This window comes from Scatophagus argus, chromosome 16, assembly GCF_020382885.2.
Source record: "Scatophagus argus isolate fScaArg1 chromosome 16, fScaArg1.pri, whole genome shotgun sequence".
Classification (NCBI taxonomy): Eukaryota; Metazoa; Chordata; class Actinopteri; family Scatophagidae; genus Scatophagus; species Scatophagus argus.
This window is the reverse complement of record NC_058508.1, coordinates 14398061-14416000: the sequence shown is the minus strand read 5'-3', so window position 1 is coordinate 14416000 and position 17940 is coordinate 14398061. Positions and strand designations below refer to the sequence as shown.

At 40.6% G+C, this 17940-nt stretch overlaps 2 protein-coding genes across 3 annotated transcripts in view; both read left to right on the top strand.

Annotated features, from left to right (window-relative positions):
• The first annotated feature begins 7444 nt into the window (after window positions 1-7444).
• The window catches only part of LOC124073788 (immunoglobulin lambda-1 light chain-like), a 37129-nt gene continuing 26633 nt past the window's right edge, over window positions 7445-17940 (top strand). Inside the window, exon 1 of the mRNA XM_046416277.1 lies at window positions 7445-7497. Coding sequence (XP_046272233.1) covers window positions 7458-7497 — 40 coding nt within the window. The 5' untranslated portion in view covers window positions 7445-7457. The remainder of the gene's footprint in view (window positions 7498-17940) is intronic.
• LOC124073782 (immunoglobulin lambda-1 light chain-like) lies at window positions 12218-17401 on the top strand. 2 transcript variants are annotated; one of them, XM_046416256.1, is made up of 4 exons: window positions 12218-12272; window positions 14521-14849; window positions 16059-16092; window positions 16872-17401. In XM_046416256.1, the coding sequence occupies exons 1-4, from the start codon at window positions 12233-12235 to the stop codon at window positions 17207-17209; spliced, it is 741 nt and encodes a 246-aa protein (XP_046272212.1). In that variant the 5' UTR covers window positions 12218-12232; the 3' UTR covers window positions 17210-17401. The 2 variants fall into 2 exon arrangements, with proteins under 2 accessions (XP_046272212.1, XP_046272213.1); XM_046416257.1 differs by lacking the exon at window positions 12218-12272 and adding an exon at window positions 14381-14435.

Below are 17940 nucleotides of genomic sequence, written 5' to 3'. Positions count from 1 at the left end.
TGGCTTTGATTTTTATTTTCATTGGGACTTGACAACACATTGAAAAAACACAAATGAGTTATAAACAAAGATAGAGATTCACTCTTGACCTTGGAGACAAACATCTGTAGTAAATATCTGCACTGATCAATAAGTGGACTTTGATTTTAGAATATTAAACAAATATCAGTGCAACAACACGTCAACTTATTATTTTATGTCTTCAAATCACCATTTATGATTATTTTAAACTGAACTTTGAGATCAAAGAGCAACAGACAAGAAGTTTTGTTGAAGCTGACTTTGTGTGGATTTAGTCAGCAGTTAAGATACAAATCAGACAAAATGAGCAAATGAAACTGAGTTTTCATGCTCCGTCAGTGAAGCATCACCTCTCTTCTCCTCCCTCTCTTCCTTCCCAGGATGCACCTGCAGGCCTCCTCTCCTTATTTAAAGCTCCATGTAAATGAGGAGGTCAAGCAGTAGCTAACATTTGCTGAGATATAATGTCTGTCTCATGTGCAGAGAGGAAACTTCTGCTCAGACTGTCCACATAAAAAAACAATAAAACAACAACAATATTCTGAAATTGAATTAAAGTGATTATTTATCTGACACATTTTGAACTCATTAACCCCGTTAATTAACCACTGTACACAGGAAAAACACAAAACTTTGAAAGTGTGGGCTGATTGTCTCATATCATCAATTTCAAAACTTTAACAACACAAGGACTGTAATAAAGGCAGGTGGATTACTTGTCCACTCAGAAGACATGAGACCTACAAGTTAGTCATGTCTCTAAACTCTATCACTGTGGTCAGGAGTGTCATGTACAGACTGAAAGTATTTTCTGTCCAAAGCTCCTCCTCCTGTCAGTCTCTCTCAGTTTCAGTGTTGTATTAAATTGCTCGTCCAGCACCTCCTCTCCTCATCCTCCAAAGCCTCTAATCTGTCAGCAGTGAGCTCACTTTCCAAGTTACAAGGCCATTCTCAGCACACACTGACAACATGCTGGGGACCCTCTGCTCTCTCATCACTGCTCTAACATGTAAGGAGGCTGACTTACTGCAGCTTTGAGCTCATGTTGGATTCATCAGTCTGTGTGTTTCTCTTCACTCCATGTCTTCTTCTTGTTTCCAGGTGTGAGTGGTGTGACGGTGGTGACACAGAAGCCTCCTGTTGTGTCACTGAGGACAGGAGAGACAGCCACCATGGACTGTAACCTGGGGACTGTTACTGATGTTGGTGCTTACTGGTACAAACAGATTCCAGGAGGAGTTCCTCAGTTTGTGATTTATGTTTATCACAACTGGGCCTCTCCAACCTATGGCTCTGGTTTCTCTTCTCCCAAGTTCAAATCTACTCATCAGTCACAATCTGATTATCGTTTGATCATCAACAATGTGGAGGAGGGAGACTCAGCAGTCTATCACTGTCTAACATGGGACAGCTCTGCTAAGGAAAACGTATCACACTGACTTACACTGTGACAAAAACCTCCTCACTGAGCACTTCTGCTTTTTGAGACTCGAACACATGACGAAGCCTGAAGCAATAAACCAAACCTCTCTGTTACTTTACCGTATCTTTTTCAAGGATACAGTTCTTCATGATTCATTCGTGTGATTCTATTGCTCAGATTTGAAAATAATTTACATTAATTCTGCATCATGAGACAGGCCCCTGAATTGCCTTTCATTAGTGAGTCTGAACAATTTGAAACAAAAGTAAGCACACTGAGATGAATGCAGGAGGAGGACAACATTACTCCTTATTTCAAAAAGGTTGTACGACACATTCTATTATGGTAGACCTTTAAATAATCAGATCATCAAAGATAAAGATATGGTTTTCAGTTTCTTGTTAGAAACATTCCAAACAAGAAACATTATAATGAGCAGCAGGATGTCATTGAAAGTGGAGGAGACAGAGTAGACTGGAGACAGAAAATAGCCAGAAAATCAAAAGTAAAAAGGAAAAGATCTTGCTTGTTAAACTTTTGTCAAAAAATCATTAAAAATGCTTTAAATTGAAACCACATAACGGGGCGGCACGGTGATGCAGTGGTTAGCACTGTTGCCTCATAACAAGAGGGTTCCAGGTTCGAATCTGGGTCTGGGCCCTTCTATATACGGATTGCATGTTCTCCCTGTACCTGCGTGGGTTTTCTCTGGGTACTCCGGCTTCCTCCCACAATACCAAAAAAAAAACCACACTGGTTAACTGGCTACTCTACATTTCCCCTAGGAGTGAGGGTGAGAGTGTGTGGTTGACTGTCTTTGTGTGTCGGCCCTGCAATTCACTGGCAAGCAGTCCAGGATGTACCCTATGATGGATGGATGAAACCACATAATGTAGATGATTAATGAGGTGAAAAGTGCTGATTGTTGAAGCTCCTCCTCCTCCTCTTGTCCTCCTCCTCAGTGTCTTCATAAGCTTCAGTCTCTCTTGTCCTCACACTCCAACCCTGCTCACCTCTCAGCTGGACAGTAAGGGACGTTTACAGCACACACTGACAACATGCTGGGGACCCTCTGCTCTCTCATCGCTGCTCTAACATGTAAGATCTTCTTCTCATTCCTTTCACAGCCCATATTTTCACACTGAAGCCTTTCGCTCATGGATTTTGCTGTGTATGTTGACAGATGTTGATGCAGTGATCGTGCTGACCCAGACGCCTGCTGTCCACACAGTTTCTCCAGGACAAGAGGTTGTTCTCAACTGCAACATTCAGAGAGATGATGGCAACTCTGTCCGTTGGTATAAACAGGTTCCTGGTGAAGCTCCTCAGTATGTTCTGAGATTTCTCCGCAGTAACACTTCACCCAGCTTTGGATCAGGATTCTCCTCAGACCGATTCAACTCTAAAGCCTCATCAAACATAGATTACCAGTTCATCATAAAGCAGGCAGAAGCAGGAGACTCTGCTGTTTATTACTGTCAAACATGGGACGACTCTGCTTCTGCAGCTGTATCACAGTGATTTACACTGTGACAAAAAACCTCCTCACAAACTACTTCTGCTTTTTGAGTCTATGACCCATCAGCTAATGAGCTCTATAACTACCCTACATGAGACTTTAAAAAACTGTACAATAAACCACAATTTTAACATGTTGTTAAATGTTGACTTTCTCACCATTAACCATGAAGAAGCAGTTATAATTCTTGTTTTCTTGGCTTTGATTTTTATTTTCATTGGGACTTGACAACACATTGAAAAAACACAGATGAGTTATAAACAAAGATAGAGATTCACTCTTGACCTTGGAGACAAACATCTGTAGTAAATATCTGCACTGATCAATAAGTGGACTTTGATTTTAGAATATTAAACAAATATCAGTGCAACAACACGTCAACTTATTATTTTATGTCTTCAAATCATCATTTATGATTATTTTAAACTGAACTTTGAGATCAAAGAGCAACAGACAAGAAGTTTTGTTGAAGCTGACTTTGTGTGGATTTAGTCAGCAGTTAAGATACAAATCAGACAAAATGAGCAAATGAAACTGAGTTTTCATGCTCCGTCAGTGAAGCATCACCTCTCTTCTCCTCCCTCTCTTCCTTCCCAGGATGCACCTGCAGGCCTCCTCTCCTTATTTAAAGCTCCATGTAAATGAGGAGGTCAAGCAGTAGCTAACATTTGCTGAGATATAATGTCTGTCTCATGTGCAGAGAGGAAACTTCTGCTCAGACTGTCCACATGAAAAATAAAATGAAGAGTAAGATTTTATTATTCTGAAACTGAAATAAAGTGCATATTTATCTGACACATCTTGAACTCATGAATACAATTAATTAACCACTGGACACAGGAAAAACACAATACTTGGAAAGTGCGGGCTGATTGTCTCATATCATCAATTTCAAAATCCCTCAAGGACTGTAATAAAGGCAGGTGGATTACTTGTCCACTCAGAGGACATGAGACCTACAAGTTAGTCATGTCTCTAAACACTATCACTGTGGTCAGGAGTGTCATGTACAGACTGAAAGTATTTTCTGTCCAAAGCTCCTCCTCCTGTCAGTCTCTCTCAGTTTCAGTGTTGTATTAAATTGCTCGTCCAGCACCTCCTCTCCTCATCCTCCAAAGCCTCTAATCTGTCAGCAGTGAGCTCACTTTCCAAGTTACAAGGCCATTCTCAGCACACACTGACAACATGCTGGGGACCCTCTGCTCTCTCATCACTGCTCTAACATGTAAGGAGGCTGACTTACTGCAGCTTTGAGCTCATGCTGGATTCATCAGTCTGTGTGTTTCTCTTCACTCCATGTCTTCTTCTTGTTTCCAGGTGTGAGTGGTGTGACGGTGGTGACACAGAAGCCTCCTGTTGTGTCACTGAGGACAGGAGAGACAGCCACCATGGACTGTAACCTGGGGACTGTAGATTATTATGTTTACTGGTACAAACAGATTCCAGGAGGAGTTACTCAGTTTGTTTTGTATTTTTATCACAGCTGGAGCTCTCCCACCTATGGCTCTGGTTTCTCTTCTCCCAAGTTCACATCAACTCATCAGTCAAAATCTGATTATCGTTTGATCATCAACAATGTGGAGGAGGGAGACTCAGCAGTCTATCACTGTAAAACATGGGACAGCTCTGTCAATGAGTACGTATCACAGTGATTTCCACTGTGACAAAAACCTCCTCACTGAGCACTTCTGCTTTTTCAGTCTCTGAAGCTTGTCTGGTCAAAGTTGAGCCATCAAACAGACTCAGTGTAAAGTCAAAGTGTGTACAATATTTTTTTCATACTTCCAATATTTCCAATTGGATTCTTTGACACATTAATCGATTCAAATGAGAATACATTTATTTGTAGTTTTCTTGCATTCTTATATAATTCAAACAGTAATAAAGAATAAGCAACACAACAATAAATTAACTTAACGTTTTGTCAGCTTCCTCTTGGGGAGCTCCCGTCCCAACTTGTCCCAGCTTGTGGGAAAACAGTTATCACATGTGATGTTGTGACCACAGAGTCTCTGCATCCTGCTGGTGCTGATTTCTTCTTCCATGCTAACAGAACATGTATAACAGGGACTTCACTGAAACATCTCCTGAAGTTAATAATGTTGATGAAAAGGACATCAGCGGGATTCCAGAAACAACAAGGAAAAATCAGTGGCATGAACCTGGAGAAATACAACAAAAACAGTAAACAACAGCAACAAATGGTCAAATAAAAATACCACTTTGGCCAGACAATTTAGGTAGATTTTGAAATAATGATGTTTGAAAAAGATAATGACAAAGGAGGGATAAACATCACATCCACCACAGTGCAACAAACATGATGGAAACACTGGCACCATGTTGTCCTCATGATTCAGTCCTTTTTCCTGAATGAAAACAGTGTTGTAGCTCCTCCTCCTGCTCCTGTTCCTCCTCTTCTCCTCAGTGTCTGAGAGGCGTTAATTCTGCTTACAAATATGCAATGATGACACGGAGTGAAATCACAACACAATTTACTTTATGAAACTCCTCCTCCTCCTCCTCTTGTCCTCCTCCTCAGTGTCTTCATAAGCTTCAGTCTCTCTTGTCCTCACACTCCAACCCTGCTCACCTCTCAGCTGGACAGTAAGGGACGTTTACAGCACACACTGACAACATGCTGGGGACCCTCTGCTCTCTCATCACTGCTCTAACATGTAAGGAGGCTGACTTACTGCAGCTTTGAGCTCATGTTGGATTCATCAGTCTGTGTGTTTCTCTTCATTCCATGTCTTCTTCTTGTTTCCAGGTGTGAGTGGTGTGACGGTGGTGACACAGAAGCCTCCTGTTGCGTCACTGAGGACAGGAGAGACAGCCACCATGGACTGTAACCTGGGGACTGTTACTAACAGTGCAGCTCGCTGGTACAAACAGATTCCAGGAGGAGTTCCTCAGTTTGTTCTGAGTTTTTATCACGGCTGGGGCTCTCCCAGCTATGGCTCTGGTTTCTCTTCTCCCAAGTTCACATCTACTCATCAGTCACAGTCAGATTATCGTTTGATCATCAACAATGTGGAGGAGGGAGACTCAGCAGTCTATTACTGTCACACATGGACCAGCTCTGCAGCTGTATCACAGTGATTTCCACTGTGACAAAAACCTCCTCACTAAGCACTTCTGCTTTTTAAGTCACTGACACATGTTAGCTGAAATAGCCATCAAACACACTCAGTGTAATGTGTACAATAATGAGATTGAAAACATTTAAATGTGCTTATTTGTGTTTTCTGCATTCATCAATATAATTACACATTTTTGAGTATGTTTCTTGTTTTCTTTTATAATGAAAAAAATATTGCAACAGGAACTGCACCTGTCATTTTAATTTTTGTTCTTCACTAAACGTTCAGAACCTGGTGAACCCACAGCATCACTGTGGTTATAAAACGATGGATCTGTAACAGTTCATGTAAAGTTCCTCAACAGATGACTTGATCTCAATTATTTATTTTGTTTTTGTTGTTCATGAGGGGTTTAATCAGTTCATGTTCTAATTTTAAGTTAGCAGGATATTAAGTTGACTTGACCACATGCAAAATCTCATGTAATCTGTCAGGGTGTAGAGTTTAGGTCATTGTTTGTATCACTTTCCTAATAATTTGCTCTCACTGAAGCAGTTCCATATTAACTCCAGTGTTTCGACCACTGGAAACACATCAAGGATCATTAAAATGACAGAACATGCCGTGAGGTGAAAGAAACATTTCATTTGGTTGTGTTTTGACACTTGCAAACTTAGAGGTGCCATGTGAGGAATTTAGTGGCATCAGACTGCAAGGCTGAACACTCCTCACCTCACCCTCCACTACGGTGGCCACTAAAAATGCAGAAAACGCCAAAGGTCCTCTCTCAAGCAGGTTTGTCAGCTCTGGGCTACTGTAGAAACTTGGCAGATTCCATGGCTTCTTCCTGTGTAGATTTAATGGATTCATTGTTCAGAATTTACTAGACTAAGGATCCCAAAAAGTAGATCAATCACCACATGAGAGTAAAACTGTGAGCAAACAGTCAGTATGAATCAATCCAGACAACAGAGTGTGGAGACACCAGGGAAACTGAGAGCAGAGTGGCAGGGTGAGTGCAGTGTGGTCGTGGTGGCTTGCAGTTTGGCAACAGGTGAAATAGAAACACGGGAATCCAGGATGGGAAATCACATGGGACTGGGGATGACTGGGGGATCAGTGCTGGGCTGGGCAGGCGGACTGGAGGCAGTAAACCTGCAGCAGAGGAGATCAAAGTGGGAGATCAAATATAAGAAGATTCGAAAGAAACGAAAGAAATCTTTTCATTGAACTGTGAATGAAAATGGTGTGTTGAAGCTCCTCCTCCTCCTCCTCCTCCTCCTCCTCCTCCTCTTGTCCTCCTCCTCCTCCTCAGTGTCTTCATAAGCTTCAGTCTCTCTTGTCCTCACACTCCAACCCTGCTCACCTCTCAGCTGGACAGTAAGGGACGTTTACAGCACACACTGACAACATGCTGGGGACCCTCTGCTCTCTCATTGCTGCTCTAACATGTAAGATCTTCTTCTCATTCCTTTCACAGCCCATATTTTCACACTGAAGCCTTTCACTCATGGATTTTTCTGTGTATGTTGACAGATGTTGATGCAGTGATCGTGCTGACCCAGACGCCTGCTGTCCACACAGTTTCTACGGGACAAGAGGTTGTTCTCAACTGCAACATTCAGAGATTTGATGGCTACTATGTCAGTTGGTATAAACAGGTTCCTGGTGAAGCTCCTCAGTATGTTCTGAGATTTTACCACAGCCACAGTTCACCTAATCAGTATGGATCAGGATTCTCCTCAGACCGATTCAACTCTAAAGCCTCATCAAACATAGATTACCAGTTCATCATAAAGCAGGCAGAAGCAGGAGACTCTGCTGTTTATTACTGTGAGACATGGGATGGCTCTGCTTCTGCAGCTGTATCACAGTGATTTACACTGTGACAAAAACCTCCCCACAAACTACTTCTGCTTTTTGAGTCTCTGAAACATCAGATAATGATCTCTATAACTACCCTACTTGAGACTTTAAAAACAAACCAAAATCAAAAACATTCAGTCTTATCTCAAAAGAAAAATTGCTTCCAATCCCTCTCACCATCGATCATGAAGGCATATTTATATTTGTTCTTTACTCCTGTTGGTTTTGTTACTATCATCAGGACTTCACAACAGGATGATAAAATACACATGAATGATAAAATTAGAGGTTCCTTTTTGGATGTGAAGACAAATGTATGTGGTAGCTAAATATTTGTACCAATCATAAATACACCTTGACATCTGAATATTACAACCCATTTAAACAAATATCAGTGCAGATAAACATCATCTTATGATTTCACAACTTCAGATCATAAATTTAGATTAAGTGGATTTCAAACAGTTTATATCATTGGAGTTTCTTTGTTCCTTTTAAGCCTGAAACCTGGTTTATTTGTGCTGCAATTGGGTTGACTCTTTACCCGTTACAGTTTCAGCAGTTTGTTCATGGGAGGTTTCACATGGAGTTTGACCTCTCTGCTCACAAACTGAATGGAACATTTGGACCAAAGACACTGTGACTTACAGGATTTATTCCATGAATAGGATAAAATAAAAACAGAAAGACAGAGCAGATGACTCAACAAAAAACTGAACTCAAAAAGCATTGATATACAAATTAAACTAATGAGGAAAGGAGGTGCATGTGGAGAGTTATTAAGGTGAAGAAACAAGAGGAGCTGATAGGCTGAGAAAGGTCCTTACAGGGAGTGAGTTCAACATCACCTGGACAGGAGGAGATAGCCGGGGATGTGCCAGAATGGAGTCCAGAGATGATCCACAGATGAGGGAGATCCAGGACAACAACAAGTGGTAGAGCTGGGTGAGGCAGGCCGGGACAGAACAGTGAACTTGGGCACACGGAGAATCACATTAGGAACAAAATAAGCAATCAAGGACATAGAACAATAAGCATGGGGGACTATTTATTTTGGACACCAGACAGAAGAAAGAAAGTACTGTGGTGTTACGACAATTTATTGAAGCCTCGTCATTCTGTTGACCCTGTCTCTAGAGGAACATGTGATTTGCCATCCACAGCCTGTGTCTCACTGAAGTCTGGAAAGTTGGGAGCCACGCTTGTAGTTGTTCGTTCTGAAGAGTTTGGTGTTCCATCTGAACCGATTCTGACGGAGAGACTCACCAATTCTGAGTATTTGACCATTACAGACAGCCAGTTAGGGCGACCTGTCAGAGACTCAGAAGGCAGACCTGGTAAACTCGCTCACTTCTCATTTCTCTGTTCTCAGAAACACCATCACACGCCAATCTGACTGAGCTTGACACAGATGTTGGTGAAGCGCAGTAGGTGAGACAACATTCTCGATCGGTTGAACACAGGAAAAAGCGCAAGTAAACGGACAAGGAGGTAGATTATATGTTAGAACATGGGATTGCTGAAGCAGCATGTTCCAGCTGGGCTTCTCCACGGCTGTTGGCAGATAAAGCAGATGGGTCAGACAGGTTTTGCACAGATTTCAGAGAGGATAATGCTGTCACCAAACCTGACTGTTATCCAATGCCTCACATGGAGGACTGCATCAGTCAGGTGGGAAGTACAAAATCTGTGAGTAAATTAGACCCTCTGAAAGGCTGCTGCCAGGTGCCACTAACACTTAGAGCCAAAGAAATTTCAGCTTTCATCACATCGTTGGGGTTGTTTGCTTCTTCTGTGATGCCCATTGGATGAAGAAATGCTCCTGAAAGATTCCAGTGTGTCAACAGGTCTAACCTGATGTGCAGCTTATTCTGATGAAATTGACTTCTTTAGTGATGGATGACAAATGTAAGTTTTTACATACCATAATTTCTGGACTATAAGCCGCTACTTTTTTCACACGTTTTGAACCCTGGGGCTTAAACAATGATGCAGCTAATTTATGGATTTTGTCTTAAGACGAAAGTGAAAACAAAAGAGAGACTGACACCGTGGACACCTGGGGGTTATAGACAATTGTGGCCTATATATGTACAAGTTTTTTTTTTCTATATAAATTTAGTGGGTGCAGCTTATATTCAGGTGCGTTCATGCGCTAGTCTAGAAATTACGGTAGATGGGTGGGTGGGGTGGGGTTGCTGATGGGGATTGGGCATACAGTATAAAACTGCATGTCCCACCTCAGCTCACTGAGAAAGGTGACTGTTTTCACCTGCTGAGAACTTACATGATTTCTCAGTACGAGATGTTTCTCCTTCACCCTGTTTAATTCAACCTTGGTTTGTTTTATGGGTAGTTAAAGTTTTTATCACTTGTTCCATGCACTCAACACCCACACTACACCACTGACTACTGACCTAATACAAGACTGTTTACTTTTTTGATACATTGATAAGTTTTATGTTCCTGTCCTGTGGTCCTGTGTCATTAAATGATGACACAATGTGAAACCACAAACACACTTCAGTTTATCTGACTCCTCCTCCTCCTCCTCCTCCTCCTCCTCTTGTCCTCTCCTCAGTGTCTTCATAAGCTTCAGTCTCTCTTGTCCTCACACTCCAAACCTGCTCACCTCTCAGCTGGACAGTAAGGGACGTTTACAGCACACACTGACAACATGCTGGGGACCCTCTGCTCTCTCATCGCTGCTCTAACATGTAAGATCTTCTTCTCATTCCTTTCACAGCCCATATTTTCACACTGAAGCCTTTCACTCATGGATTTTTCTGTGTATGTTGACAGATGTTGATGCAGTGATCGTGCTGACTCAGACACCTGCTGTCCACACAGTTTCTCCAGGACAAGAGGTTGTTCTCAACTGCAACATTCAGAGATATGATGGCTACTATGTCTATTGGTATAAACAGGTTCCTGGTGAAGCTCCTCAGTATGTTCTGAGATTTCTCTACAGCCACAGGTCACCTGATTACTTTGGATCAGGATTCTCCTCAGACCGATTCAACTCTAAAGCCTCATCAAACATAGATTACCAGTTGATCATAAAGCAGGCAGAAGCAGGAGACTCTGCTGTTTATTACTGTCACACATGGGACGGCTCTGCTTCTGCAGCTGTATCACAGTGATTTACACTGTGACAAAAACCTCCTCACAAACTACTTCTGCTTTTGGAGCTGTTGAAAAATGTTCGATGTTATTTAAAGCAATCAACCCTTTTTTCCAATTCCTTCTTGTTTATACATTTAAAATACATTTTTTTCTTCTTAACACTTTGACTGGACTCACCAATAAATCCTCATCTTTCACAGAGCTTGTTGTATGTCAGATGTGCTTTAACATGACAGCAGACAACACACTCTGCAGTAAATATAACCCATTGAAAACAAGTTATGGTCCACTGCACTGTTGTAAACATTATTCAGTATAACGTCTGTCTTCAATTCATCGTGAAAGAAAAATTTTGCAGCACATTCTCATTTGCTTCTCTCAATGCAGCTAACCTGCAAATTCCTTGTTGATATAAATGATGTGGTGCACAATTTCAACACCTGTGCTGAACTGTAATCTGGTTGCTTCTTTTGTTCATCGTGAGCAGACGACTGCACTTTCATCTGGCATCCAAAGGAAACACAGTAAAAAGAAAATGTTTCATTCAGCTGACAACATGTCAAAGAAATGCAGACATTCTTGATGTGTTTCCAGTGAATGAATGTGGGGCTGCTTCAGTGAGAGCAAATTACTGGAAAGGTGACAGTGACATAAACTCTCCACCCTGATTATGACAAAACACAGTTTACACACACACACTGTAATATACAAGTGGAGGAAAACATGAAACCTAACACGAAATGAGCACGTGGTTTTAATTCACTGTAATTACTTAATTTCAGGCTAACAAATAATAACTTAACTTGTTGAAAAAGAGATTAATTGATCCAATCCCTGGAGCGAAAGATATTCATGAAAAGAACATCAGCACAAATCCAGTCGTAACAGGAACAAAGGACTTTCTACTGAGTTACTGTGACAACTTATTGCAAACTGATTTGACAAGTTAGAAATATTACACAAGCAATCTACTCTTACATTCACCATTAAACATGGTGAAATAAAAGACACATACACAATTCAATTTATTAATGTATGAGAACGGCATTGAGTGTGGAAGCTCCTCCTCCTCCTCCTCCTCCTCCTCCTCCTCCTCAGTGTCTTCATAAGCTTCAGTCTCTCTTGTCCTCACACTCCAACCCTGCTCACCTCTCAGCTGGACAGTAAGGGACGTTTACAGCACACACTGACAACATGCTGGGGACCCTCTGCTCTCTCATCGCTGCTCTAACATGTAAGGAGGCTGACTTACTGCAGCTTTGAGCTCATGTTGGATTCATCAGTCTGTGTGTTTCTCTTCACTCCATGTCTTCTTCTTGTTTCCAGGTGTGAGTGGTGTGACGGTGCTGACACAGAAGCCTCCTGTTGTGTCACTGAGGACAGGAGAGACAGCCACCATGGACTGTAACCTGGGGACTATAACTGACACTGGAGCTCGCTGGTACAAACAGATTGCAGGAGGAGTTCCTCAGTTTATTTTGTATTTTTATCACGGCTGGAGCTCTCCCATCTATGGCTCTGGTTTCTCTTCTCCCAAGTTCACATCTACTCATCAGTCACAATCAGATTATCGTTTGATCATCAACAATGTGGAGGAGGGAGACTCAGCAGTCTATTACTGTCAAACATGGGACAGCTCTGTCAGTGAGTGGGTATCACAGTGATTTACACTGTGACAAAAACCTCCTCACTGAGCACTTCTGCTTTTTCAAACTGCAGCAAATGTTGGCTGAAGTGAAATTTCTGCAAACAATGATCTTTTTTCTAATCATCAAGTTTTGACATCTTATCTATTGCCCACATAAACAACCAACCCATACAAGCAGAGGGTTGGAGATGATTCAACAGAGTGAACCATATTGGCGCGGATCCTCTCACATGCACGTGCTTAATTTGATGCTGAGCTTGTTGTAATATACTTCTTATGCAAGCAAGACAGTGTCAGCAGAGATCTCTTTCAACATCTTCACATCATTGCTATCCAAAACAAAACACCTGTCAGGCCAGCTTGGTGGGGGTCTTGGTTGGATGAGAATCAAATCGACAGTCGGGAGAAGCTGATAAGTCACGTTGTCTCATGGCTCCTTCTCTGTTGAGTTTTCTTGAGGGAAAACTTTTAAAAAGAGTTTGGAAAGAAAAAGAAAACACATTGTGTTTCTCTGAATATGTGGGGTGACTATAGAACCTCAATGTTTTCCAATTTTTGAACTATTAACAACATCTATGACTTATTTTCTTATCAACTGTGAGCACTTTGACTGACTTGTTACACTAAAACTGCTTCACTGATGTCCTTGTTCATCTGGAGTCATCAGTGTTTTTATGCTGGATTTTGGCTGAGTAGATTTGGAATTTCTCTTATTCACATCTGTTTTATAATTTTAATTTGAAGATTTTTTTTAACATTAATGACTTATTTGCTGTCAATCACCAATTGACTTCAATTCTATGTTGCAACAGAAAGAGAGGAAGAAAATACCCTCTTCCTACATGCCATTTACCCTTCAGCTTGGGATCCTTCTCTATTCATGAACTTGAGACATATCATCTGAGGGGCCCCTCTCTAATAATGGCTCCAAGAAAACGTTAACCATACTAAACTGCAGACGCAACACAGGAATGTTACATTAGACATAAATGAAGGAAACAATAAATGATAATTTAATAGAAAAAAACAAATGTGTTGTTTCATCAATATTACTTGATAAAAATGTTATGCCAATTATTGCATATGCACACACAACCTGAGGAGACAGAAGACAGCAACATAGCATTCTGATTTGCCATCTTGATCAGATAGAATAAGGAGCCATCCACAGAGAGCTTTCGATTTGTTGTGCTTCTCCCACAACCAGAATTACTGAATGTTTTGAATGTGGTATCACATAAAGCACGAATGCAGAAACATCTAAGAGAAGTTGTGCTCTGTGTGCAAAATACGACAATACTGAAACCTTGTTTGTGCTTAGTTTGTTACAGGACAGAAAGTAAAGAGTTTAGGAAAATGCAGGTTGTTGCCGTTCCCTCAGGTCAAGAGAACTTAAACACCAGAGAAAAGTATTATTGTTGGGTAATACAAAATTTACTGACACTGGATTAAACAGCCAACATGTGATCAGTATATGAACTGATAATGATGATTTGACAGGCGTTAATTCCGCTTAAAAATATGCAATGATGACATGGAGTGAAGTCACAACACAATTTACTTTATGAAACTCCTCCTCCTCCTCCACCTCCTCCTCTTGTCCTCCTCCTCAGTGTCTTCATAAGCTTCAGTCTCTCTTGTCCTCACACTCCAACCCTGCTCACCTCTCAGCTGGACAGTAAGGGACGTTTACAGCACACACTGACAACATGCTGGGGACCCTCTGCTCTCTCATCGCTGCTCTAACATGTAAGATCTTCTTCTCATTCCTTTCACAGCCCATATTTTCACACTGAAGCCTTTCACTCATGGATTTTTCTGTGTATGTTGACAGATGTTGATGCAGTGATCGTGCTGACCCAGACGCCTGCTGTCCACACAGTTTCTCCAAGACAAGAGGTTGTTCTCAACTGCAACATTCAGAGAAGTGATGGCTACTATGTCAGTTGGTATAAACAGGTTCCTGGTGAAGCTCCTCAGTATGTCCTGAGATTTTACCACAGCCACAGTTCACCTGATCAGTATGGATCAGGATTCTCCTCAGACCGATTCAACTCTAAAGCCTCATCAAGCATAGATTACCAGTTCATCATAAAGCAGGCAGAAGCAGGAGACTCTGCTGTTTATTACTGTAACACATGGGACAGCTCTGCTTCTGCAGCTGTATCACAGTGATTTACACTGTGACAAAAACCTCCTCACAAACTACTTCTGCTTTTTGTGTCTGTGACACATTTTGACTGGGTCTGAAGCCATGAACAACTTATATAACTACCAAATTTATATTTTAATGTGGACTCAATACACTGAATAAACACATATGAGTTATAAACAAAGATAGAGGGTCATTCATCACCTTTAAGTGTTTCATTAAATATCTGCACTCATAAGTGGACTTCGATTTGAGAATATTAAACACATTTAAACAAATATCAGTGCAAAAACATGTCAACTTTACTGAGTAAATCCACAGAATCACAAATTTTACGTGATCTGCATAAATTTGGATTAAATTTATTTTGAACAGCTCTGTGTGTGTGATTGGTGCTGCGCTGCATTTCGAAAATATCAAAGTCCCAATAAGTTTACGATATTGGACTTTTAACACCGTTGGTTCATCAGAGGTCTAACAGGGGGTTTGACCTTGCAGGTGTTTAACTGACCACAAACATCACAAAAATCACCATGTGACATAACATAAACAGACTTGTAATTAGTGAATGTTGGCCAACAAAATGAACATAAAGTTGTTAATGTTTTGTCCATATATGAAATATTTCTTTATTTGCTGTGAAAACCAGACTTAATGATACTTTCTGTGTTTAATTATGGTCAGTGAGGTTTGTGACACCTCCAACAATGTCAACATAACATAGAGTCAACAGAGTTATGGGATTAAATCTACAGAGGAGACCACTTGAGCATCAGACACTATGTGGTTAAATATATATTAACCATCATATCAATTAGTTTGATCAAAATTGATTGTTTGAAGGTGACGTTTGGCTGCAGCAAGTTCAACATAAAATGATTCTTATAACATCCCTGCAGTCACTGACAGCCATGCAAGTTAATCTGCATTGTCTGAATGCTGCTGTTGTGTAGGAGAACATTTTCATCATTAACATTAGACTGAACTCACTGATGATATGTGGACTTTTAACATGTGCACCATGAAAAGAAAAGGAAGCAACAGAAGGTTCACAATCAGTCCTCAAGTCCAGCACAGTTTGTGAATAGAAGCAGACTGATGAAGTGAATGAGACGCTGACAGTGAAAGTTGGTCTCAACAGGATGTTTCAGTTCCACTCCCCTCATTAGTGAGAGTCAGGAGGTTTTTGTACAGCCATGTGTACAAACTGAATCACTGTGGTATTCGGACAAGGCACCAAGCTGATTGTGACAAGTAAGTACTTTTGAACTCATCACAAAACAGGACAGATTTTCTGTTTCTCATTCACATTCAGAGAAAATACTCAATTCATATGTTGCTAAGTGTTTCAAGTATTTAACATGTTGTTCCATCAACAACAGATTGACTTTCTTACATGTTTTCATACCAGACTGAAAGATCTGCAAATGATGGCTGGATATTAAATATAATAGTATATAATAGTTTATTCTGCCGATTCTGTTGGGCAGAATTAACATGACTGTGTTGGTTTATTTTCACACTTTATGACAGGTTTTAACATTTCAAAACCCTGTATTAAATAATCTGTAGGGAATATTTTACATCGTGATATCAAAACTAAATTATTGTGCTTAGAGAAATCTTTGTGTCTGTTTCACATGAAACATTATTTTGTTCTTTGGTGGTCAGAAAGACTCCACAAAAACAAAGTGACTGCTGTCACCAGACTTTGTCACAGAGACTAAACTAAATTAAAAATGATTTTATAAATGAATGATCAAACATGATAGTATTGAACTAAATTATAAGTTTTTCCAATTTGAGACTAAAATAATAAATACATGTGTATGTTTGGAACACAAAGATTTTGCTCTAAGAAAAACGCTGCTCATATTTTAGATTTTGATTCTAAATGTTCTCTCTGATTTAAAATGCTCCTTTTCCTCAGTGTGTTTGTCATACTGTCAGCACAGTTTATAAATGAACTGTCATGTTTTGTGTCAGTGCTTTGATTTCTACTTATGTGATGAATGTCCTTGATGTATTTTCAGGCTCCAGCCTCCCTGCTCCTGTCCTGACGGTCTTGCCTCCGTCCAGAGCTGAGCTCCAGTCCAACAAAGCCACTCTGGTCTGTCTGTCCAGTTTACCCAGTGGCTCTAAAGGTTTTGCAGATGTGAGCTGGTTGGCTGCTGGGAGTCCAGTGAGCAGTGGGATCTCTACCAGCACGCCTGTTCAGAAAGCAGACCACACTTTCCAAATCAGCAGCTATCTGGACATCCAGGCGTCAGACTGGAACATGAATAAGGTTTACACATGTAAAGTGTCTTTGGGCTCCAAAACTTCAGAGAAAACCATCAACAAGTCAGACTGTCCCACTGCAGAACAGTAGAGGAGCAGAATGACCATTTCAGATGTGCTTCTTTACTGTTTGTGCTGTTTGCTCATCACAAGGTTTCCATGTTAGAAAAGATGTGTCTGCATGCTTGTAATAAATGTAGTGACAGTTAGGTGGAGGTGTTGTATCAGCTTTGCAACTGCTGCCTTTTTCAAGACTCATTCAATAAAAAACATTCTGATAAAACATTGTTTGTATTCATTTCTTCTGTCATTTAAAATGATGTCTTTTTCGTTGCAGCAACATTTTATTTTCCACCTGATGTTCATCTCATCGACAATTAGAATAAATCCAAAACACACAGGAAAAAGTCTGGAGTCCCTTCTTATTTGAACATTTAGGATTATTTTTAACTGAACTTTGAGGTCAAAGTGCAACAGAGAACAAGTTTTGTTGAAGTTGACTTTGTGTGGATTTGGTCAGCAGTTAAGGTACAAATCAGACAAAATGAGCAAATGAAACTGAGTTTTCATGCTCCGTCAGTGAAGCATCACCTCTCTTCTCCTCCCTCTCTTCCTTCCCAGGATGCACCTGCAGGCCTCCTCTCCTTATTTAAAGCTCCATGTAAATGAGGAGGTCAAGCAGTAGCTAACATTTGCTGAGATATAATGTCTGTCTCATGTGCAGAGAGGAAACTTATATTCTGCTCAGACTGTTCACATAAAAAAAACAATAAAACAACAACAATATTCTGAAATTGAACTAAAGTGATTATTTATCTGACA

Coding starts and splice junctions, on each gene's coding strand:
- LOC124073782 (XM_046416256.1), top strand. CDS start 12,233: ATGCTGGGGACCCTCTGCTCTCTCATCGCTGCTCTAACAT. Junction 12,273..14,520: donor TCTCATCGCTGCTCTAACAT/GTAAGGAGGCTG, acceptor GTATGTTGACAG/ATGTTGATGCAGTGATCGTG. Junction 14,850..16,058: donor ACAGCTCTGCTTCTGCAGCT/GTATCACAGTGA, acceptor TGAATCACTGTG/GTATTCGGACAAGGCACCAA.